The sequence below is a fragment of the Leptosomus discolor genome, chromosome 1 (genome assembly GCF_034619465.1).
Source record: "Leptosomus discolor isolate bLepDis1 chromosome 1, bLepDis1.hap2, whole genome shotgun sequence".
Lineage (NCBI taxonomy): Eukaryota > Metazoa > Chordata > Aves > Leptosomiformes > Leptosomidae > Leptosomus > Leptosomus discolor.
The window spans coordinates 135,221,099-135,245,700 of NC_141391.1; the positions used below are offsets into that span (position 1 = coordinate 135,221,099).

The following is a 24,602-nucleotide window of genomic DNA, read 5'->3' on the forward strand; positions in this document are numbered from 1 at the left end:
TATGTTCCACTGATCCTGTGTTTATTATTAAGGAGCATCCAGCTTGCTGTTCAATTTCTTCAGGATTCAAGCTGACTCGTTGCTATAGTCAGTATTTCTTCCTTCTAGCCATGCTGTAGGAGCAGAGCGCCAGAAAAATAGCAACAATGTGTTTTCCTACCCTTGTTCATTCTGGGTCAACACACTGGCACAGGCTTGAATCAGATACAGGAAACCTGGGTCCTCCCACCTCTGCCACTGGTGTGGCCTTGGAGAGTCGTTTTATGCATCCAAGGCAGTCTGCTGTCCCGCTCGGCCCCTAGTACTACAACTAATACCTCCTTGGAAGAGTTCAGCTTCTCTGGACGAGGCATGCAAAGAAAGGATTATTTGATACACTCCCATTGATTGTCCCCAGGGTAGCAGCAATTAATTTTTGTGCTGATTTGAGCATGCTGATCCATTAATTAATACCTTCTCTTTTGCTGGTCAGTAAACAATTGTGAGCAAAACTACTCCTAGAAAAAAAAAAAAAAAAACACAAAGATTTTCCAAGTCTGTATCAGGTGAGTAACTGGGCTAAAATTGGCTGGCTATCTTGGCTTGTTTGCAGACATTTCCCTTTAACTGTCAGCTGTTTGCACATTGCGTGACACACTTTCTGCCCCTTGTTGTTTAACTGAGAGGTTATAAACAAGGCAATAATCCAGATCCAACAGTCACAGGGACGGTCACGAAAACTAGCTTTTTTTATTTTTTTTGGCCTCACAGCCCCTTAAAGAACAGCTCAGGCGACCAACGCCGCGGAGCCGCTCGGGAGAGAGGGAGGAGCGACGCGGCCACCCCCGCAGTCCCGGGAGGGCGATGTGCCTGCTCGTGCCGTACTTATAACCCCTGAGTCATTCTGGGGGCGGCGGGGGGGTGTTTGCGGCGTCGCTCGATCCGATATTTATTTTGCTGCTTTATTAAAAAAATATATATCTTTTTTAACATTTTATTTGTGTATTTTATTATTTATTGCCGCGCGCGGGCTGGAAGGTGGGACACCCTTTCTCGCCCGCCGCCCCGATACGTGAAAGGCCTGCGCCCCCCCCCCACCCCGCCGCCCCACGGGCGGTGTGGACCCCAGCCCCGCCCGCAGCCACCGAGAGCCCCCGCCCCGGCGGCAGCGTGACAGAGCGGGGGGGTTGGGGGGTGTGGTGTGTACTTCCCCGTGACGTCACGGCTCCCAATTTGCCGTCAGCGGCTGGTGCGCTCCCGCGGCACGGCTCGGGGTTGCGCTCGGCTGCGCTGCGCTTGCGGGGGCGTGCGGGGGGCTCGCCAAGTCACCGGCCGTCGGGGAGGAAGGCGCAAGCAGCCCTCGGGAGGGAAGGTGACAGCCCGGCAGGATGAAGTTCCAGTACAAGGAAGACCACCCGTTCGAGTACCGGAAAAAAGAAGGGGAGAAAATCAGGAAGAAATACCCCGACAGAGTCCCTGTGAGTGTGGGGCGGGAGGGCAGCGGCGGCGGCGGCGGCTGGCCCAGCTTGCCTGGCAGCCCTCGGCGCTCTGCGCCTTCGTTTTCCTTGTCGGCTGTCGTCGGCGTCTTTTTTTTTTTTTTTTTATTTTTAAGGCCAAAGAAGTGAGATTAGTGAAGAGAATTGTGCTCGCGATGATCCGATTCAAATTCCAGGCTGCTTTTCTCTTTAGCGCAAAGCTGTGGCTATTTATTACGTAGGAAGGGCTGTGTTGGTGGGTGGGTGCGGGGTGTAATACCCCCTTTTTTGGGGATCCACAGTAACTCGACAGCGAGAATGCTGCTGATCTTTTTCTGGCAGCCTGCGTGCGTGGGGCTGGGGGGTGGGGAAGGAGCTTACCATGAGCTCAGTGAAAATGGAGGAGAACAATGAGTGAGTTAACCGGGTACTCTTCATAGAAAACAAGGTCTGTATCCGTGTGGTCTGGTACTTTCCCTTTATTTTTATTTTGCTTCCTTTTGGCCTGTCTTTTCGATATAGTCTTGCTCTGTTCTTTTCCTTTGCATGACAGAAAAATGATACTTTTTAGTCTTTTTACCTTTATGTTTAATCATCCTGTGGAGAAAACGTCGCTTGGAAAACAAGGTCATCTTCTAGCTAAACTTTGCTTCCTCATCCTTATGTCCCTTTGGAGTGCCTGTGGAAAACTTCTAGCTTTATAATTACTAATAATAATTGAAAAAAAAAGAAATGACAAATCGAATTAATTGTGATTTTTTTTTTTTTTTTTGGTTCCTTTCTAATAAACGTTTTGCAAATGTTCTTTCTTTCCATCCCCACTGGAGAGGGCTGTCCTAGATTTACTGCCCAGGGGTACTGCGTGCAAAATGACTTTAGACTCTCCAGTAAATCTAATGACAAGGGGGAACAGTTACACCATATGTTTTACCTGCAGGCTAACACCATTTTTTATCTTGCGAGTGTCCCTCAACTGGACTTGCAAAAGTTTTTGGAAGTCAGTATTTGGGCGCGTTTGTCCTAGCTGATTTTGGGACCCCTGGCATAGTATAGCAGGTTGAACATGCAGTGAGTCAGTCATGAAGTGTGTGCAGTTCTGTGGCTGATGATGAGGACCACAGAGGGCTCTGTAGGTCAGGAGTGAGACAAGCTGTAAACTGAGGATTAACATGGCAGATTGTACAGCAGAACCTGGTATATGTGTCTGGAAGAGCCATGTGGGGAGCCCATGATCAGACCTGGTCTGGCAAGAGGTAAAAGAGGTTGACAGGGGGTCATCAGCCAAGCTTTATGGAGAAAGCCAGGACCAGAGTAACAAGGTGTGCTGTAGTTAAGAATAAAAGATGACAACGCATGGCAAGGCCTAGATGTGAATTGTCCAGGGTAGCCTGTTGTCAGAGCTGCATACAGAGCAAGTGACTGCAGCAGACAACTGTTCTTTACATCACTCCTGTCTCTGCCCTTCCCGACAGCAGGATCCTTGACGATGACGTCCGTTTGGCTGCCTACACTGCAGTGCCCTGAGACAGCTTAGCATTTTGCTGAGGTTATACTGTTGGCACGGTCCCACATTACCACAGTCACCACCCAGCAACAACAGACATACAGATAATCTCTATCTGCCCTTTGGGTTTTCTTTGTAGGTTTGTGAAGGGTTTAGTGCTTCAGAAGAGATACCTGTGCTATCAGGCAAACTGACTACAGTTGATAGATTAGCAAGAGCACCTCCATTCCTTCCCTGCCTCTTTGGAAGAGGGAGATCTCCCTTAAGCTCAATGATGATCTGATTTAAATCTTTCCTAGGGGCTTAGAAGCCCCAACCCTCTCAACTCTTCCTCATAGGCATGACTTCTTTACCTTTATTGTCTAATAACCAAGCTACAAGCCACCATTTGAGTCAGGGTGGTCACATCAGTCTGCCAGCTAGCAGTTCTGCATGTCAGTAGTTTGCAAAATTGGAGGCAAGAATTAAATGTTTCTCTCCACTGCAAGTTATTGTGTTAGAAATTGCCTTGGTGGATGTACGGGTAAAAAAAATGTGCAACGTGCTGTTCAGCCTGCACCTGTTCAGTGAGGCTGTGGAACTATCCTTCCTTCATGGCATTTACCAACTGCATCTTATATGGAAATGCATGTCCTACCACAGACTTCCTGAAAGAGCTTGAATGCCTTGTACTAATTGCGGTGCTTGAAGTTCTTGAAGTAGCAGAGACAACCACTTTTCTATTTTAAAAACAAACTTAGGATTTTTGGGGGGGTTTGGCTGTGTTGGCAGCATCCAAATGGAGCACAGGGAAGAAACATCCAAGCTAGCATCTCTATGGAGTGATATACTTTGCAGATATTAACTCCTTCTAGGTCCAAGTGAACTTAACATGGCGCTTTGTCCAGGCTAAATACACCAAGCTCATCATCATAACATTTTTCTCTGGCATAGTGTCTCACTGACGTGTCAACACCATTTTGCTTCCAAAGAAGGCTTAGTCCACAGCAGTTCAGCCTTTGCCATTACACAACAGGTACAGTTGCTGATTTAGGTCACCGAAGAGCTACGGGAACATGGAGCCCTTAGAAATTAGCCCCACAATGTCTCAGATGGAGCATTTACAATTAGAGGATCTAACAGAATTAAAAAGTTGAGGAGGTTCAGAAAATCCAGCTTCTTACTTAGATCGTCAAAATGGCTTCTGCAGGACAAGCCACATAGATTAAATCATGTAATACATCTTTTACCAGTTCAAAAATACATATCACAAAAAACCAAACAAACAAAATCCAAAGAAAAACTGCCTGCATTTTTTTTTTATGCACAAACCCAGAAGTTCCAAAGGTTTCCAAGGCTTTTAATGGAAGGACATCAGATCACTTTGGAATGCTTCCTGCTTCTGAGGTAAACATTTTGCCTAGCTCTGGTAACAAAGTTATTCCTGTAGCAGAAGATGTCTTGGTCTGTTTGACCTTAAAGCTGCTGAGCTTCATATTTTTCTACATCATAATGACATTAGAATATAATGAGGGTTAGTATTTTGTGTCAAAGGTCTCTGTGAGTGCAGTTGCCCAGACAGTAGCCTGGTTTTTTAATTATTAGATTATTTATATGCATAAGGAAATGTCCATAACTGTATGAAGTAGGGAAAATAACCTGAAAGGATATGAATTTCAGAGTAGAAGATAACTACTGAAGAACTGGGGATTAAAAAAAAAAAACCAACCACCACTCCCCAATGAGCTGTAGTTTCTCTTTAATCCTTTGCTTCATTCTGGAGCACTTGGTAGTGGTGAACATAGAAATTAGGATGTGGGACTACTGGGAGTAGGGCTGATTTTGTGCCAGCCAGTTTGGAACTGTAACCTGGAAACAGTTCAGCTTACTTGTGATACTTCTTGTGTTCATGTATTAGCCTCCTGACAGATCCTTCATACAAAATTAACCTGCATTGGGACCATCAAGGTGACCTGATTATTTTTTTTCTTGGTCATTACGGTTTATTTTTGTGTCTGGTCCAGTCTCCGTTTTTTACTGTGCTTACTGCTGCACTCCTGGGCTCCCAGCACAGCTATTGCCAGTGATTTTAAGTCTTCTTCTCACTTACGTGGTTTTTTGTTGTTGTGTATTTGTTATAGATTAAATACATTTCTAAAGCCCTGGTAGCACCATCTGTCTCAAAGGGTAGTATTCTTTTCCACTGGTGCGTTTTGGTCCATTTCATTTTATGATACTCATGGTTTGTTTCTTGTGTTCGCTCTCTCCCTCTTTCCAGGTAATTGTGGAAAAAGCACCAAAAGCCAGAGTACCCGATCTAGACAAAAGGAAGTATCTTGTGCCTTCTGACCTCACAGGTAACAAAGTCTACCTCTTTTCTTCCCGATTTTCAGTGAGAAGGTCTCAGAATCACAGAATGGTAGGGGTTGGAAGGGACCTCTGGAGATCATCTAGTCCCAATGCTAAAGCAGGTTCACCTACAGCAGGTTGCACAGGACTGCGTCCAGGCGGTGCTTTTTACTCTAGTAGAGTACTTTTTACTCTAGAAGTGCTTTTTACTCTTATGTTCAGCACCAAGAAAATATCTAGGCAGGCTCAACATCTTATTGTTACCCCAGTTTACCTGGCTGTCCTTGTTATATTTATGTACCTTACAGCCTGGATTATAACATACAGAATTCTCTGAGATCTTCTGAGGTATCCTACTGACTTAGCTGCCATGCATGTGTCATAGCTGACTTCTAGCCATGATGAAAATGACTGAATTGTGTATCACAGGCAGTAGCATAATCATCAGTCAATGGTGACCTAGCTGCAGAGTTGCCAGAGGCTGCAATCCTTGTTGCAGGAAGAGGCACGTTCTTGAAATAGTCCCATCATTTTCCACCCCTGTGTGTCATGGCTACAAAGTTCCTTTTCCAAATGGTCATGGCCATTTTGTGTGTGATTACATTTCTTTTCATTTGAGAACAAGAATGAGTTAAAGAAACAGCATTTCTTTTTCTTGCAGTATATAATGGATTGTGGAATAGTTTCTTGTGCAACATAGCTCAAGCAAATAGTAAGGAATTTGTTTTCAGGAATTTTTCAGAAATGGTATGACCATTTACACCAATGCTAAATTCTCTAAGGTGTCTTTGATCTATAGTATTTAAAGGTTAAGCCAGTTAGAGGTCTTCCCACCAATCCCCACAGTAGACCATTTCATACTGTAGTTGATGGAGTGTGGATTTAGAGGGCGTGTGATCTGCGGCATGTACCTGAGAATTTGCCAGCTCCGAGTGGCTTAGATGCTAATGTGGTTACAGTCATGAAGTTACTGCTTTCTTTCCTGCATTGTTCAATTTTCCCTACTTTTTACGTACAGCACATGACTTCCACCACCAAAAGAAAACAACCATGGTTAGGGTAAAAAAAAAAACCCAAACAAACCCAAAAAACCCAAACCAAAATGTTCTTTCTGCTTCTAAGGCATTCTCCTCTGTTCCTTTTCAGTTGGCCAATTCTACTTCTTAATCCGAAAGCGGATCCATCTGAGGCCAGAAGATGCCCTGTTCTTCTTTGTCAATAATACCATCCCTCCCACCAGTGCTACCATGGGCCAGCTGTATGAGGTAAGCCTGGCCCATCTCTTTCTCCTGTTGTTGGAGTATCCAGAAGAATGCATATCCTCACTGAAGGACAACTGAGCATTACTCATCTGGCAGTGGGTGCAGCTTGGTCACAGATGCCTGAACATGGACCCCCTTGGCCTGGGCTGTATCCCATCATCTGTTTAGGGAAGTTCCATCCTGCAGTTATAAAGAGGAGCCTGGGGAGCCTCATCATTTTAACTGATTGTTTGCTAGTTGAAAGGGTTATTGTATCAGGTGGTGAATAGTTGCCTCAGCAGTGGTACGTTGATCTTACTACTTTAACAAAGTACTGAAATAAACCACTTTATTATTTCAGAGGAAAGATTGTGTCTGAGGCAGGGGGCGGGGTGGAACATATGCACTAGCTTTCCTGTTTATACAAAAGAGATTTCTTTTTAGCCAGTAAAAGAACACCGTATCACTGGGCAACCAACTGTCTATAAATGTGTTGTCAAAGAACACTTATTCTTTGTTCAGAATGACTTTTTGATCACTTGTACTGTATATGTGAGGACCTTGTAGGACATTGTGAACATTGCTGCCCAGCATTTCTACTGAACAGGGTTATCTGATCGACCTTAAAGGCATATTCTATGCCTATTGAAGGAATGTGCCTCAATTATATAGCCATTATATCATGGCCGGTTTGCAGCCTGATTGATTTCTCCTTCTGCTGTGTTAGTGTGTTTTAATAAGAGAGCTCCGGTATGGTGCTGTGAGCCTTGTTTGATCTGTCACTTTTTGACAATAACTGGATAATTTGTATGTGGACTGGTGAAGATCATGTAAGATTAACACATGCAGGGAGTTTTCCAAGTCTGGACATGTAGGAGGAAGGTGTGTCTTAACTGTCCAGAGCTGAGATCAGGACTCTGTTCCTGGCACTCTGCAGACTTTTTATGTCAGTGTAATCACTTAACATCTCAGCTTTACTGTCCATATGTAAAACAGGACTAGAAATACAGCCACTTGTCAAAGTGTTCTGAAAAATGACAAATATAAACACATTTACCAAACACTGAAGTATCTAGAGGTGATTTTTGACTTGTTAAAGCCTTCCAAGTCTCTCCATCTCAAGGCTGTACTAGTGCTGAGATTCTGCTGCACAGCCTGCAGCAGACAGAGGTGTTTCTGTTGCATGTTTGCAGCACACTGTGGCTGTGGGTTTTCAAGCAAATTAACTGTGTCCAGAAATGTGACATTCCTGAATTTAGAAGTAGAGCTGTGGCCAGAGAGAGGCAGTTGCTGTACACTGTCTTTGGTATGAGGAAGTGAAGCCTTTGATGTAAAGGGGGAGAAATGGCGAAAGAGAGGTTATGCCCTCTTGTTGTTACAGTGATCTCTTGGTTGGGCTTTTTCACATGTAGTGAGTTACAGGGCTTTGGTTTGTTACTTTCTCCCTTTCTCCCCTTGCAGGATAACCACGAGGAGGACTATTTTCTCTATGTGGCCTACAGTGATGAGAGCGTCTATGGCAAGTGAGCACCAGCCCCTCAGGCATGCAGGCGAGATGGACTGTTGGAATGGATTTAAAGGGGGGGATGTTGGAGAGGAGGAAGGAGGATGCCTGAGAAGAGGGGAAGAGAACTGGAAGTGAACCACATGCACAATGCCATCACCTTCCATGCATTAATTATAACCATTATTTTTTAAATTGAGGGGAGGGAGGGTAAGGGGGACAGTGTATGAAAGGGTGAACTGAAAGGCTAGCGCGTTCTGCGATGAGGGATTGGGAGACTCCACTGTTCATAGTTCTTCTCTTGCTACAGCTGGAAGTAGTTAGCCAGTATGGAGGCTGCTCGACAAGCCAGTGTGGTGGAGCTCCAGGAGAGTGACTGGGCAGGATGGCCATTTTTGTGTAACCCTTTCATTGGATATTGCCATGTATTGTATACTGACCTTGTCACGCCTTGCCCGTGGCACGGGCTGCACTCCTGTGAGCATTCAGTGAACTGTGAAGTACTTCAGTCTGGCTGTCACACAAGGCTGTCCTCTGCTGACAGTCCTCACTCCAACTGCTACCTGTGAAGTGTTCCAAGAGTATTGTGTTTCCCGTCACTTCCATGAGTATTAGAAGGGCTAACTCTGAGGGCTGAGAGCTCCTCAGCTGTGAGACGTGAAGATTGGGGAAAAGAAGGAAGGATTCTATTTTTTTTCCTTTGTTGCTTTAATTGCGAGTGCTGGACAGAAAATTTAGAGATGACCCTTTCATTCTTTTCAGTGAAGTCAACTGATAAACATGTAAGCACAGGGCTAGAAAGGTTCTCAAGAGAATGATTAGCCCACTCCAGCTCTGAGACAGGACTGAGTATACCAAACATGTCCACTGTGGCTGCTCATCAGACTTCTTCTTAGTGAACTTCACTGAGGCAGATCCTGGGGGCTGCTGAGATTGTTTGTTCAGTTCCTAGCTAGCCTACAAGTGAGAGAGCTTTTCTTGCTAATTAACTTTAGTCTCCATTGCTGTGCATTAAGGCAACTAACGGCTAACGGTCTTGTTATTGGTGAACACAGAAAATTATCTATCAGTGTTATCCTTGTACCAGTCTTCTGCTGATTTGAAGATGGCAAAAGTCCTATGGGTTTAGCCTTCTCTTCCATGTCTCATCCCTGTACAGCCCTTGCACCACATGCACAAGCAGAAGAAATCAGTTGCTCCCACATGTGTTTTGGTGGCTTTTTGTGATGGATGACAGTGCCACTCTTCACCACAAGAGAGGTGCTTTTAGACTTGAAGGGGAAGGGGAATAAATTCTCTGTAGATATTTTTTATTATTATTTTATTTTAAGCCAGTGTTGTTCTTAGAAAGGTGCCAGATAGATGCAGTCCTGTGCAGGCCTTATGCTGTCATGCCAAAGCAGTTTCTTCCCAGTGGCACAAACAGCAGATTTTCACATAACTGCTATAACTCTGATGAAGGGATGGGGTTTGTGAAGTGAACTGACTTTCAGGAAGATTCTGGGCTTTTATCTAAAAATCAGAGAACTGGACCTGAATTACCATTAACATTCCTACATTGAAGAGAGGGACCAAGAGGGAGGAAAAGACAAGAAGGATGAAGAATACAGGCAAATTACAAAGTAAGTTGGAGGCAGTTGCTCTATTTACATGAAGTTAGATCCCAGTTCTCTGCATTCCTCAGGAATGAGAAATCAAGATGAGTGCTCCTCTGATTATGGAAGACAGGAAATCAGGTTTCAGTCTTCTCTGACTGTTGTTCCACAGAGGTACACGAGGCAGAAGAGTAGGCTGGGAGTGTGAAGCAGGAGTCACTGGTAGAACTGTGTCAAGGTCAGAGAAGGCAGTGTAGTGGGGCAGGAGGGTCACTGCCTGTGTGGTATGGGAAGTAGCAGAAGAATGGGAGAGAAGGGAGGAACCGCAGAGGATGTAGACAGAGTAGTCATAATGGGCAGACAGAAAATAGGGGAACAAAGGATGAAATGGGTGGGTTAGTATCCCCAGGTTTTCGTCCTGAACTTCAGGTTTGCTGTTCCATTATGTGTTCATCTGGATTAGATGGGTTTGGATGTGTTGTACCTACTGCCAACTTAGATAACTTCAGTTTCTGCCTGCAGTGCTCAGTCCTCTCTTTTTGGCCCAGTCTCCTCCAATTGCCAGGCTCTTTTCACATCCTTTGGGTGCAAATCTGCATCAGTCTCTTGTTTTAGGAAGCTCTGAATGTTCTGAAGCAGAGAACAGACCCAGGAGGCTTTCTAGGGTAAAAGACAAGATGCGGGCAGATGGTGTACGTCTCTCTGCCAGTGTCCCACTTGCTCACACACATGCTGCCAAGCACGTGGTTGTGTGTTGTCTCAAATGAGCCTGTGCTTAGGCACACTCAGGGGAGAAAGAGTTAACATCTGGAGTGCTTGGTTTTGTGTTCAGACCTCCCCTCCCACTGCTGGGTTTGAGTGACATGTGTGGGACTCATCTCAGCCGTTTGTAGAGTTCACAGTTTAATTTAGTTATTTTATAGTTCTTTTAACTGGATTGTGGCATTTACTTCTGTTTTTGCGCTAGTCTGGTATTGTATGAGGTAATGATGGTAGTTCTTTTTTGTGTTGGTTAGCTGCAGGTTCTCGTAAAATAAAGTTCATACTACTTGAGCTAAATCAACCGATCAATAAAGATGCATTTGAAAAATCACAGGCTTGGTCCAAAATGGGTGACTAGCATGTCTTCCCGATGTGGGCTTGTAAATAAAGGGACAGCTTTGCCAGAACTTCTTGCTGCTGTTTTTTCCCACAACGCCAGATTTACTCTGTTCTGTCTACCAGGACAAGTCACTTCTCTCCTTTTCTTGGTTATGTTGTCACACACACCTGGCTGTGTCTTGCCGTGCCACCAACGTGAAGTTTAATTAGGTGTGGATGACATGAAGAGGTCTTAAGAAGCGTAATGGATGCACTGAGGCATTCTCTGCCATTTTAAGGCCCTGAACAGTCCTAGCCAGTTGAGAAAGTCCCAAGGGCAGCGCCGTCCCTGACTGTCCCTGCCAGGCCCCCAGGGCCACTCGTCGCCCTGCCTATGTCCCAGGACCCCATCGCAGCCCCCGCCAGGACTGTCAGCCCCTGTCGCAGCAATGCCACAGCAGGGCTGGTCTCCAGCTCCCCACAGCCCTGCCCTGCCCTGCCCAGCCACAAGCCCCACCAAGTCAGGCCCACAGGGCCTAGCCTCAGCCTGTCCCTGTCCCCACAGCCCTGGCATCACTGGGCCTGATCCTGACCCTGGCCTGCAGGTGGGATTCCCATCTTGACCTGCCTCGTCATAACGATGAGCCTTGTGGTTGGGGCTTGTGCTTGTGCTTGGGCCTGAGCCTGGCCACCATCCCTGGGCCTGCCCCAGTCCCCCTGTTGGGTGCAGTAGGATGGGTCCCGTGGTGCCCTGCTGGCCGTATACCTTAGGGGACCACTAGCCCTCACTGTCTCATGACAGCTCAGGCTGAGGTGGGATGGACATGACCAGCAGAAGGTGTGGGGGAGGCCCTGGGGAGGACGCTCCCGTGCCACAGGGCCCTCTAAAGATAGGAAAAGCAGAGATCAGGAAATCTGGGACTCCTTGAAAAGTCATCCTGCAGAAGCAGCAGGTCTAGGCTGCTTTTCCTTGTGGATATTTGTGCACTGAGGAGGAAGGAGTCCTGCTGGCAGCTGGCGAGACCAGCAGGCTCCATTTGCTCAGTGCCATAACTCCGCATCAGGCACAGGCAGCACGTGAGGAAGAAAGGGGTGCGTGCAAGGGAAGCAGCAAGAGACATACTGCTTCTTCCATCTCCTCCGTCCTCCTTGTCATCTGCAGTTTATGTGGGTGCTGCTGGCCAGAGTGGCAGAAACGGGCCATGACAATGCTGCGGAGGAGTGACTGTCTGCTCTCAGCCTGCCGTGCAGTGAGCGAGAGGGTTGCTTGGAGGACTGAAGTCAAGAATTACGACACTGAAACTCACAGGAACAAAACTTGCTAGGCCTAATGGGATCTTTTCTTCCCCAGCATGTGCAGGGTGGAGCCACAGTACGAGCCTCTGTTGCTAGTGCTGAGGGAGAGGCAGTAATTCATTCTGCACCATGTAAACTCAGAGCCTGTCCGCAGCAGCAGTTTCTGTGCTCACATCCACCATCATGACTAAAGCAAACTCCTCTTGTATGGCAGAAGGGTGCTGTGACTCCAGCCAGATGGGCAGATATCAGCTAAAATCTTACACATCAGTTGAAATAGTTTGAATTTCAGCTTCAAATGTAATGCATGTTTTGCTTTCTAGGTTGTGGTATTGTCTGCTGGCTCAAGTAGGAAACCACTATGGAGTATGCCTAAGCAGACCTCTCCCACTTCCCGTCTTACCCCTTTCCTAGGAAAATGGTGCATCAGTGATGTTTGTACCTGCCATGCTGCTTTACATGTTTGTGTCAGTGCCATCACTGAGAGAAACATCAGGTGGACACATTTGCTGAATGTAATTTGCTTGGTCCATATGTGAAATGTTAGCCTGTGCTTAAAGGCTGTCACCTTTATTCTGTGGGTTATGGAAATAGGATTGGAGCAAGGCCTGGGGGAAACTAGGGGCTCAGCTGGTTAAGAGAGGTTAAGTAATTAATACTCTGCTTTGGTCACTATCATTGCACCTGGGATCCTCTCTCCAGTCATCCTGATGCTTGCTTTGGAAGAAAACATTCTCCTGGAGCAGAGACTACCTAAGGAAAGATGGCCTGGGGCATTAGGGCCTGACAACGTCACCATGAAGGATATCTGGACTAACATAAAAGGTCCCAAATTATGCTAAAGACTAATGTTTTTGCTTCCATAAAACAGTCATGACCAAGATAAAAGAAACACTAATTAAAACAGAAATAAGACTACCAGAGGGCGAAACTCCAGCTCCTTCCTGTCACTCAAGCTCAGATAAACACTCCCCCAGGATGAGCCACAGAGTGTGACTACAGAGCTCATTGCTGGCAGGGCATTTGTAGGACTGACTCAGGCAGAGCATGGCTGACCATGAACATCAGCTGCCCCAGCTTGTGCTGCCAGTCTTTAGGAGGATGTTGCAAGTCCCGTGGTATGTGTTCCTGGAAACTTATAGGCATCCCAAGGCACAGCTCGTGCCTGAATATACATGTGTTGCAGGAATTAGTTAATATTCTTCCATAAAAGCTGGCTCTTGCAGCGCCTTTCTGTAAAGTAAGAGTCTGATTCTCCCTGATTTTGCACTCTGGCCAATGTCTTCTGGATGTTGTGTGGTTCTTTGGGAATTAAAAGATGGTTAATGAATGCTATAAATAGTGATATGTGGAAGCAGCAGGAGGACATAAAGGTCCTCATTTTCAAGTGAGGACATTGCTAGAACTGCATTAAGGTTGAATATACTGGATTATTAGCTGAAGGAAAAACTGATCTGATTCATCTCCCGTCCACTTCCCCCGCCCCAGCTTAGAGTAGTCTTTCTCAGAGCTCAGGACACTGTTTTGGCTTTTTGACACAATCCTCTCTGACCATCTGAGTGGTCTCCAGAAGTGTCCACACAGCACTTGAACCTAGAGAGCTTTCAGGAGGTAGCAGTCCCTGTTACCTTTAGTGGGACATTCTCCTAGCCCTTAGTGCCAATTCATACAACCTTTTCAGTCAGCATTTCTCCTTGTCTTTGCTAGCTTGCTGCTTGACCCCTTTGGAATAGTCTTCCGTGTAGCAGCATGCCTTTAGGTCAGTGAATGTAATCCCTAGTGTCTGCAGAGGATGTAACTTTTTGCTGTATATTGGGGCAAAAGTATCCCCATTCAGTGTTCCCAGCACATGCAATGTGTACATGGCAAGTCTCACAACTGCCACCAGAACTGCAACCTGTTTCCTTCCTCCTGGAAATCTGGCTTTGCTTTCCCAGATGTGATCTCTTCTGCCAGTGTTCAGCACTATGGAAGCTGTTCCCAAAGGACTGATGGGGCTGTCTAGAAGCACAGGGGTCTGCAAGACGGTGGCAACTGCCTGGGGAACTTGAGAGTGTCTCCTAACATGTCAGGGAGATCAGGAGTTGGTGGTATGTATCGTTGTCCAAACATAGAGTTATCCTCCCTGAAGTAAAACCTTTATCTTTTCTTCAGCTTGTAACTGAGACTGGCTCTGCCTCTTCGGTCTTCTAGTATCCTATTATTCCTCCAGTAGCACCTGCTCTTTTTCCCCTCAGGATCCAGCAAGATTAATAGGAACAGAACGCTTTCCTTCTCTCTCACAGGAGATGACAGAAAGCTGAGATATGCTCTCAGGCAGCAGCATCACCTACCTCCATTGCCTGGGGTTCAAAGACACTTTGCTGCCAAACATACAGTATGCAGGGCTGAAAATGCCTCACATCAAACAGGCAAAGTCATTGCACATCATTCCCAGAACAAATACACACCTGTGAACACACCACCTTGATCACACAGACAGAAGTGTAGGCTAGTGCCTGCACCTTGTGCTGGAAATACCACACCATGCTCACCCAGTTGCACTTGTACACACACATGCACCTTTTCCACCACACCTCACACCACATTAAATGCACACACATCTTCATGTGCTGCACTGACCACATCATGAATATTACCATGTCAAAACCCACTCTGTATCCTCAGTTGTACCCCACACAACAGTGGATTTGCATGCATTCCCATGTCAAAACCTGTGCACTTCCTATACCAAGCCTTGTATCGCAGCAAATATGCAAAACATACTGGTCTGATGGTGTTCGCCTGATGCACACGTAAGCAGAAGGGATGGAATGGAGAAAGTGATATGCACTGCACACTTAGAGTATAGTTCAACTTCCCACAGAGATACCAAGTTTGGAAAACAGGGCAGAAAGGAAAGAAGAAGGAAGATGGATGCACACACCAGACGTGACACTTTACAGGTCTGAAGTACAGCCACTCTGGCAAGTATAGTGTATACAGGCAATTAAGAAATAAAGCAAAATATACGCCTGTGTATACTGGCTTTCACCCAGCCCTTAGGATGATGGACAGACATGCATTGTGCGCTAACATGTATTCAGCACAACGGGAGCCAACAGCCATGTGCCAAAAATGGCCACTGGGAAGTGGCAATCAACAGGGAAGCACAGGATGGAAAAGACGCAGTCGTGGGCTTCAGGTGGTTACAAAAAAAGTTTGCAAAAGTAAAAGTAGGAGTGAAAAAGGAACCTGGAGTGCTCAGAGAAGGTACTGCAGTCTACAGCCACTAAACAGCCTCTTATCTATGGAAAGCAAAGGATGCCAAGAAAGCATCAGGTCATAGGAAACCTTGAAGGAAAGGAGCCCACTATCTGCGCTGTATTTCAGAGGTGAAGAAACCTCTTCCTCTATCCTTTGCAATTGAAGGTGAAAATTAGAGTCTGGAAAAGCAGGACCCTTCTGACTAGGAGTGGATTGGGTTGGAAGAACAAGAGGGAGGCAAAACTGGAGCATTAGCAGGTTGCGGAGTACAGAAGGAGGTAGTAGCCTGGTGGAGCAAGGTGTGGGAGGAGGGTAAGAACAGGCTAATGAAAGTACTCTAGGATATGAGTGAACCTGGCAGAATTGTGCAGGAAGCCCCGCACTGGAATAACACAGTTGCTCGAGGGCAGGAGTGAAAAGATACAGACAGCTTTAATGCCAAAGGTATTGCAGAAAAAACTCCACCTAGATTAGGTGGGTGGTGGCTCCAGCAGGTACCTGTGCATTCACACAGCTGTCACTACCAGTAGAACTGCAGCTGCATGTAGGGCTCATTTGCAAAGCTGAGTATCGGGTGAAGCCGTGGTTATTTACCTACCTATCTCTCTATCTGGTCCTTTTGTGCATAGTCATTACAGTAGCCATCCGAGCTCCCTGTGACCATTGTGTTATCTCACTGCTATCAATTAACCTCTATGACGCTGGGTGGACAGTGGTACAGGACGTCCTAAATGCCTTTGCCTGACATCACACAGGAAATTTGTGGCAGGGTGAAGGAGTGAACAGTTATCAGAGGGATGGTCCTTCTTTTTCTTATGAGGTATTCTGAGCCCAAGAGCAAAATAAGCATATAATTAAAGGAGTGATATCACCATGCAGATATGAAGGTCAATAGGGTCAAATATTTAGGAGAGAACAACTAGAAGACAATGGGCAAAACAAGACTTTTAGAATGAGAGCCAAGAAAGGCAGGAGTCAAGCTGCAATGCACTGTTGTAAGAATGCATATAAAAATGTTTGAGAAGATGCTAATACAGACTAGAATCTGAAATAAGTATTTTTCCATTTTACCGTGGTTGTTCCGATGTAACATTGGAATATTTCAGGTCTCACTCACAGTTCATTTGTTCCAAGGGGCATACAACAAAAAATGAGCAGTGACAGGTCTGATCATGTTTCATTAGTTTGCATTTTATTACTTCACACTTATATAACAAGTTCTATATGACCGTCTCAGTCCTTTCAAAAATACTGATCTATTCAGCCTCACGGTGGCCCAGTGGGTTAGCTCTTATTGTCTCCAGCCTGCTGTTGGGGAAATTGAGGTGCAGAGATATAAGCTGGCCATACAACGAATTAGAAGCAGAGTTTAAAAAAAAAAAAAGCCTTGTCCCCCTGATCTCTAGTGCCTCTAATAACAGGATTATACTCATTACACTGTAAAATTTGAAATGTGGATTCTGTACATTCATATTATCTTTCATTAATGAAAGAAAACCCTCATCATCTTTGGGAACACAGCATTGTAACATTTTGATGTTCTGCCATTTGCGGGCTGGAAAAGCTCCTATTTCTTTGCCAGAACCAGCAACAAGAAGGCAGCCCCTATTCTTGACGTGCTGCCAAGAAAACACTGCTGAATTGTCTTTGAGCAACAGCTCTCTTCAAAGCTCATTGATACATTTATCAGTGCCTTCTTTCTCTGGAACAAAAAACAAATCACAGTGCAAGCCTGGAAAAAAAAATGTCCATTTTCTTCTTGTCGTTTGCATTTTGTTGGATTTTCTGGCAACTTACAAGTACTTACTATCTGCTCTTCTATTTTATTATGAATATGTTTCATAAAATCTGCAAAAGGATTCAAATGGTTTAGGAGCCTAAATGTCATTTTGAAAGAATTTAGACATTTGTCTCTGGATCTTCGTGGCTGAAGACCCACTCACTCTTGAAAATGCTGAAATAAACAGAACACTGTAGCACAGACTTTTAGTGATATTTTGTTTTTCAAGCAGAATAATCTTGATGTTTTTGAAGCTATATAGCTATATGCCTCTGTGGTTGCCTAAAAAAAGCAGAGATGACACTTTTGGAAATGTTATTCATTTGGCTAAAAAAAAAATAAACAAGCATTTTAAAATCTAGACATTTGCTGTGCACGTTATGGGGATGAGTATTAGAATGTTCTACTGTTAGAGAAAAATGTCATCCACTGTCTTGGCATCAGAAGATGAGAAAGCACTTATCCAGTGGTAGAGACTGAAGTCCCTACAGCTATCTAATAAACTGGAGAAGCAAGATTAAATTAACATCACTGCAGTGACTGAGATAATTTTGCTTCTTATGAAAGGTTTCAGCTTAGTTTGACTCGAGGATATCCTGTAAGAAAACTGCATTTCCCCAATTCAACCCCAGGGCAAAATACCTTTTATTAAAACTCTGACTGTTCCAGAAGGCAGAATCAAGTTCATATTTGGACCAACTTCTGAGCTTCAGAAAAATAGCTGCTAAGGCAGATTCATGTTTTAGCATATTCTTATAGTCTATTTTAGCATATGTTTTTACTGTAGTATTCTCATATTTTTCCAGAAAGCAGAAAACACATCCAAGTAGTACATCCCAGGTAGCATGAGCTGCAGTTTGCAGTAGCACACTGACACTCAGGCATTGCAGGCTGGCTGCTCCCACAGCATGGACATTCTCTCCTCTTTCTGCAGCTGGTGTTGGGTTGTCCAGACTACAAAAATCTCCATGAAGGTACCTCCCTGCAAAGGACTCCTGGTCAGAGCCTGCCTCCTGGAGAGGATCTGAACATGCCACTTGGTCTAGCAGCACGTTCTTGAACAAGACAATGGAGAAACAATTTTAAAAGGAAAGTAAGCTGTGCTAGGCAATATAGGGTGAGGTAGCCACCAGAAAAGAACAACACTCAGTGACTTGAGGTCTAAGATTTATTTACTAAGGGAGATGGCAATTTCTAGCTGTGAAACACGCACACAGGCACTCTCTGCAGAGCACACAACGCCCCAAATGAAAACTCCAGTTCAACTGTGAGCGGCACCATGGACACAGGGCAACAACTCTGCACTAAGCATAACTGACAGGGTTTCTGCAACAGGGGGCTGCAGGGCTGCCATGTGTGGGAGGAGTCAGTGAGCTGCCCCGTGCCAGTCACAGCTACTTCCAGCTAACTCTGAAATGGGTGCAAGCAGCCCACGGTTCTCCAGAAACCTCAGCCTGGCAGAGCACGTGGCACCCGTGGTCCAACAGATTTAAGAAAGAGCAGCACCCACAATGGTGAGGAGGTATGTGAGGAGACACGTGGAAGAAGACATTGCTGGGGACATGGCTGGAGATGCACCCTTTGAAGGAGGAGCTCTATGCCAGAGCAGGGACACACCTGAGGGACTGTGGCTTGTGGAGAACCTATACCAGAGCAGGGACACCCCCAAAGGGACTGCAGCCTGTGGATCACCCGTGCCAAAGCAGAAGAAAATGAGTAAAACACATGGCCTGGCAGACAGAAACCATTATGTTCCAACCTCAGCCTCCTGCACTGCCTATCACATCCCTGAAGAGACTGGGAGAGACTGAGTGTAATGCATGGCAAAAACAAGGGAAGTTGAGACCAGGAAATGGTGGGAGTGCTGTTTGACTGAAGTTGAGCTGGGGGAAAGAGAAGGAAAGGTATTTCCCTAAATGTTTAATTGTTTACTTTTTCTTCTTTTTTTCTCAATATCCAAATCAGTAATCAAAAGTTTGCGCTAGCTGGCAATAAATTAAATTAAAATTCCTCAAGTCAGGACTGCTTTGGCCATGACAAATACACTTACTGCAGCTGGTAAAAGTGTCCAAGGCCTGCCTGGTGGCCCAGCTTGTACACATAGCAGTTCCAGCTCAAGCTTAGCCTTCTGTGTGATGCTGTACATCTGGGGATGAGGTTCCTTCCCTTAGTAACAATTGTTTTCACTATTTATTTCTGCTTAACTGAGATGGCCAGTAAGTCATCAGTTGCCTCCTTTTCAGGTCAGCCCATGCTGCTTTAGCTTTCTCCATATGTCAAACCAATTAATGGTCTTTTCGGGGGTCACTAATATGTTACAAGGATGTAAGATTGTTGAGAGTTCCTCTGTGGTCCTTGTTTCTTTCTGTGGCATACCTGAATCATTTGGAACAGGACAGATGGAGGTTCAGAGCTTTCCCCATGACAGCTATTTGTGCTTTCCTTGTTTTTCCCAGTACGTACCAGAATCATCTGAAGTGTTAAAGCTGGTAAAGCTGTTCAGGTCTCATTTTGTCTGAGTGACAGATTTTGGCAAGTTTTACCAGATGACAAGCCTAGCCTCCATTTCCAAAGGATCTCAAAGCAATCTACAGAGATTGATACTAAAACGGTCATCCTACTTAGGGAAAGGCAGCTGTTTTCTGAAAACAACCATAGATCAGCTAGCTACAGGGTAGAAAAGGGAGAATAACATCAGGTCTCTGAAGCAGGAGGTGGGGGTTTCTGTCTGCTAGAACTGGGTCAACACTTTCATAGACTCATCCACTTTCAGAAATAGTGATGATAGTTCACTATTATTCATAAGTTTAGTTTGAAAATTATTTTCTGTCTTCAAATAGCATGTTTTTTGATTGGAAATATGAAACATGTAAGCCATGAGTAGTGTGGGAGTTTTAAAACCAGAAAAATGGAAGGCTAAATTATGTAATGAAATAACCGAGAATAATTATATATGCTGGCTATAATTTGGGGATAGTGCGTTTTCTGGGGAGTTCTGTACTGCCTCTTAAAAAGTACAGAAAAAAGAGACAGGGTGAACTAGTCTAACCCAGTGTGAGAGAGACAGAAACCTTCCAGCTACTCCGGTTTTCCACTTTCAGACAATTGTTATCATAAGCATTTTCTATTAAAAACTCCCGTTTCAGTCAAAGAACTCAAATATCCGCTGTTTGTGTATGATATTTGTCTGCCTGATGGGGTGTAGGAGTTGTGCATCTCCAAAGTGTAGAACAGAGATTAAGTCACCCGATGGGACAGATTTGGTTAGTGCAGGACCCAGGACCACAACATTAAGTAGAATTCACTGCTATGAAGGTTAGAAGCTGTAACCAAAACTTGACTCTCCTGGGATTACAGTGTAAAGGAGAATAGCCTTATCCTTCCAGCTGGGTAACAATGACAGTAACTAGTAAACTCCTTTGGAGCAAGGAGTAGCAACAAGTCTCTAAAGGATAGGAAACAGTATCAAAGGAGACATAAAGGATTTACAGTGGAAAAAAATACTAGATGCTTGATCCTACACTGGCACTACTGAAGAGCTTTGATTCTGTTTCTATGAGAGCAGACTCTGCATGCAAAAGCAGACACAAGGTTCTGCTCTAGGCTACATTCATGGCACTGAAATTGGTAGAGTTGCACAGAGGCAACTGACAGTAATACCTTGCCTGGTCTGTAAGCATCAGCTTAAAACCTCTCTCCTCCTCTGGCATAAGAACAAATCCTTTGATAAAGATCAAGTTTCCTTTGTGTTAAAGACTGTTCTAAGCAACATTTTTTTCCTGGAGACTGTAAAACTCTTTTAACAGAATCAAATACGTTTGTGTCAAAATACTCAGGAACCTCTTCTGCCAAACCTGTGTGTTATTAGTAAATATTATTCCATTTATTTTTGTACAAGGAGATATTAATAGATTTCATAATGATCTCGTTTCATTATAATTTGCAAACAAAACCAGAACAACGTAATTAACTAGCAGGTCTGATTCACCTGTGTACATTATTTGAAGACAACTGACAAGACTCCAGTGAAGGAGTAATACAAAAAATTAAAACTGAATAATTTAGGCTTTTGCTGAACCAGATGAAGAAAAATCAAAAGAAATTAGTTAAAAATACCAAAATAAAAATCTGCAGAAATATTCTGTCTAATTGGAAGTTTACTACAAATAAATTACTTGCTCTTAGTTAATTACTGTTGCCAAGCATATTTTAAAGGTTCAAAGTGCAAAGAACTGCCAGGTCTGGCAGAATAGCGCTCATTCACATCTGCTCCTGTAGGAGGTTGATAAGCAAGAGTTATTTTAGAGATATTTTCTTCTTCTTTCCAAAATAACTGGATAAAATAACACCTACTCTCAGAAGTTCTCAGCTGAAAATCAAGTTGAAAGTTCCACCCCAAACCAGAACCATGAGTAGTGCAATAAATAGATATTTTGTCCATCCAATACACAAAATGTTTTGTTTCCAAGCAGAAAATCTGTTCCCCTTCAAATTTCAGTGAAAAAAAATCCTTTCTCTTTCAATGGGACCTTAAGAAAGCTTTGTGGTGGTTGTCTGCAGGTCTCTACTATGGATGCTTCAGCCTATGGATGGTGCACCCTCCACTTCCAATTTCAGTCATCATCATACATGTCAAGCTGGAACATGTTGGTGAGAGGTGATTAATACTGGATTTTGGGCTGGGTAGATCCTACCTGGAGAGACCCAGCTTCATAGAATATAAAGCAAGGCTGCTGCTTTTCTTTTGTGCTCTCAGTGGACCTAGCTGGGAAATAATGCAAGATTTAGAAAGGAAGATGGGAGCTAGATGGAAAAAACGTTCTGATTGGACTGATATTTCATGATGGGTCTTATTGGCCAGCAAAGCAGCAGGTATGAGACACTTGTCTGGGTCTGACATATGTCACCATGTCAGGGTGTTCACAGCCCTCAAACCCTTGTCCATTGAAAACCACTGATAAATATATCAGATAATTAACAGGTGGCTGTTAATAGCTCCTGAGAGCATCCTTCCCCACATTTCCCAGCAACTACCCCTTCAGTAGACATGTCTGCACAGCATCAACTATTGCAGATGATCCAAAGAAGTCAGATCACAGTGACAAATTCTATTCTGCCTTTGTGATTAATATTATTAAACAAAACAAACTACACATACAAATTCTTAAAGAAGAACTGGATTACCCAAACTTTTTTTTTTCTCTCCAGGGTTTTTTTTCCTGACACTATGTACGCAGCAGGACTGCTTCAAATTGTATCAAATACCATAAGAAATATTCAGCCACTTTTAGGCATTTAACACACTGCAGACAGCATAGAACAGAAATCTAACAAGGTTTCCACCAAGTCAGTGATCAGGAGAGATTGTCAGATGCCATAATGCTTGAATGGGTGTTGTCAAAAAATATCAGCATTTTGATGTCAGTCTTGCAAAATTGCAAATTACAAACAAGTGGGTGATAAACCAATTTCCCATCTCCTAGATGACTGTGGCAGCATGATTCTTGTAACAATAGCACCCATGGAACTACTTTAGAAAACAGATGAACTAAACTTGAGTAAATCCTCTTTTGTGGCCCACCCTCCCCTTGGTTAGGAGCGCCTTTTCTCAGCATAGCACTATCTTTCCCACACCACTACCTTCTTAAAATGCATTTTCATCTCTACGCTCCATGAAGCACTGGGGACTGAGGGTCACAGACTGTTTCTCAGCACAGATATGTTTTTTCCCTGTTTCCCTCCCTCTTACAACCAGTGAGCAGCTCAGCAATGCACAGTGCCTTTAAGAGAAGGCTGTGCTAAAATATTTATTTTTGTCTTAGATGGTGTAAACACTTGTTTTCTTTCCAGAACCCAAGTAATTTTCCACCCTTACAGTGTTGTTAGTATAGTAGTTTATGGATCTGTTGATTATGGAAAAGTCACAAGTGATACAACTTGCAAAAGTAACCCAAACCCATTCCTTTCATCCCTCAGACTCTACAGGGAGAACAGAGAACAAATTTCATGTGCTGGGAAAAGACTCGTATGTTCATGAGGTGCTATTGTGCATATTAAACAGGAGAGCACTCCTCAGATGCCGAAACAACACCTAGATGAGAAGAATTTACGTGCCAAGGATCCTGCCTGGTTTGCTTTACATTCTTTTTGGAAGAAATAGAGAAAACAACAGTATTTATCAAAAGGTATTTGAAGCACCTCTGCTGTTTTTCTCACATGCTGTGTTAGTTTTTGTAACTCAAAGTGAATAGCTATTAAAGAAAACTAATGAGCACAAAGGAATAACATTCACAAAGTGTTTCTTAATTGCTTCTGAACAGATTATGCTTTTAAAATAAACTCCTTTTGCATCCATACAATAAACACAGTCATGAAAGAGTTCTCTGATTGGAGAGTGTGCAGTGTAGGGCTGAAGCTGCTGTTTATTCCTTATTGTAAGGCACAAAAAATCCTTGAAGATTGACATGATGGCAGCTGAAAATTTTTAAATCCTTCCAAGGCAGTCAAGATGAGTATTTTGCAAAGCAGAGGGGCTACAACTGCTATAGGACTTTTTCTCCAGCATGTCATATCCCTCAGTTTTATTCTTAGTAGCATGATTTTCTCTACCTCGTTGATGGGGAGTTTGCCTTCAAAAGCCCTTTGTTCACAAACACGGGCTAGTCCTTATGTATAGCCAAAGGAAGAAAGGTCTTCTGTTCCAAAAGCAGCCTGGTGTCCTATGCCATCCTGTTTTATTTGAAATCTGAAGCTTGAAGACATCTTTTACTGTTACCTTTTCTAATCTTACTATAAAAGGCACATAAAGAAATGGTCCCTTGTTTGCTTCTCTGGGTACCCTTAGTTATGTTGGAGTTTATAGGGATTCAGCATGGAAGTGGCAAACGGGTGAGCCATACCAGGCTCTGCTCCATCACGAAAGTCTGTATACAACAGACAAAAAGTAAGATACACTTAATATTCTCCTAAGAGAAATCCCATGAGCTGTAGTTGCTGCTGTAGTTTGCACTGTCAGACTTGAATACAACCAAGTATTGCTTCATAGCCCTGGAAACGAGGGTTAGTAGACAAAGAGGGTAAGGCTTATCATGAGGCAGAACTCATGGCTGCTGTACTGGGAGCTCAGGACCGCAGAGGGGAGACATGAGACAGAGATGAGGACAAGAGCTATACCAGTAGCACTGTGCTAACTACTCAGAATGCTATTATAAAAGCCTTTGTCTGCCCAGGCCTGGAAACAGAACAGTCCTCCTTCCTTCTGAAAGAGAACATTCCCAAAGGTGTCTGCCTCCCAAAGCAGGTTTTATAAAAGTACAACATAACAAACGAGAATAAGATAACCTTGAAAACAAAAAACCCTCAGATTTCACTTGCTGGGCAGGAGGGGCTAAAATCTCCTCTGAGTGCTCTATCCTGTCAGGCTGGTTCTCCCCTGTCCAGTACTGCAGTTTTTCTAAATAATCAAGAAACACACTCAGCCCCTAGAAGGCATGAGGTTGTGCTAGAGGTCTGAACCCAGAGCAGATCACCTTGCTCTGCTCTGGTTTTAGGGCTCCCCCTTGCTGTGTGACCCC

The 24,602-nt window shown here is 44.2% G+C and overlaps 1 protein-coding gene across 2 annotated transcripts; it reads left to right on the forward strand.

Annotated features, from left to right (window-relative positions):
• Positions 1-1,303: 1,303 nt before the first annotated feature.
• On the forward strand, positions 1,304-8,201 carry GABARAPL1 (GABA type A receptor associated protein like 1). Of its 2 annotated transcripts, XM_009951438.2 has the most exons (4): positions 1,304-1,457; positions 5,216-5,294; positions 6,433-6,551; positions 7,989-8,201. In XM_009951438.2, the coding sequence occupies exons 1-4, from the start codon at positions 1,368-1,370 to the stop codon at positions 8,052-8,054; spliced, it is 354 nt and encodes a 117-aa protein (XP_009949740.1). In that variant the 5' UTR covers positions 1,304-1,367; the 3' UTR covers positions 8,055-8,201. The 2 variants fall into 2 exon arrangements, with proteins under 2 accessions (XP_009949740.1, XP_086321687.1); XM_086465561.1 differs by lacking the exon at positions 7,989-8,201 and having other exon boundaries at positions 6,433-6,712.
• The last annotated feature ends 16,401 nt before the right edge of the window (positions 8,202-24,602 follow it).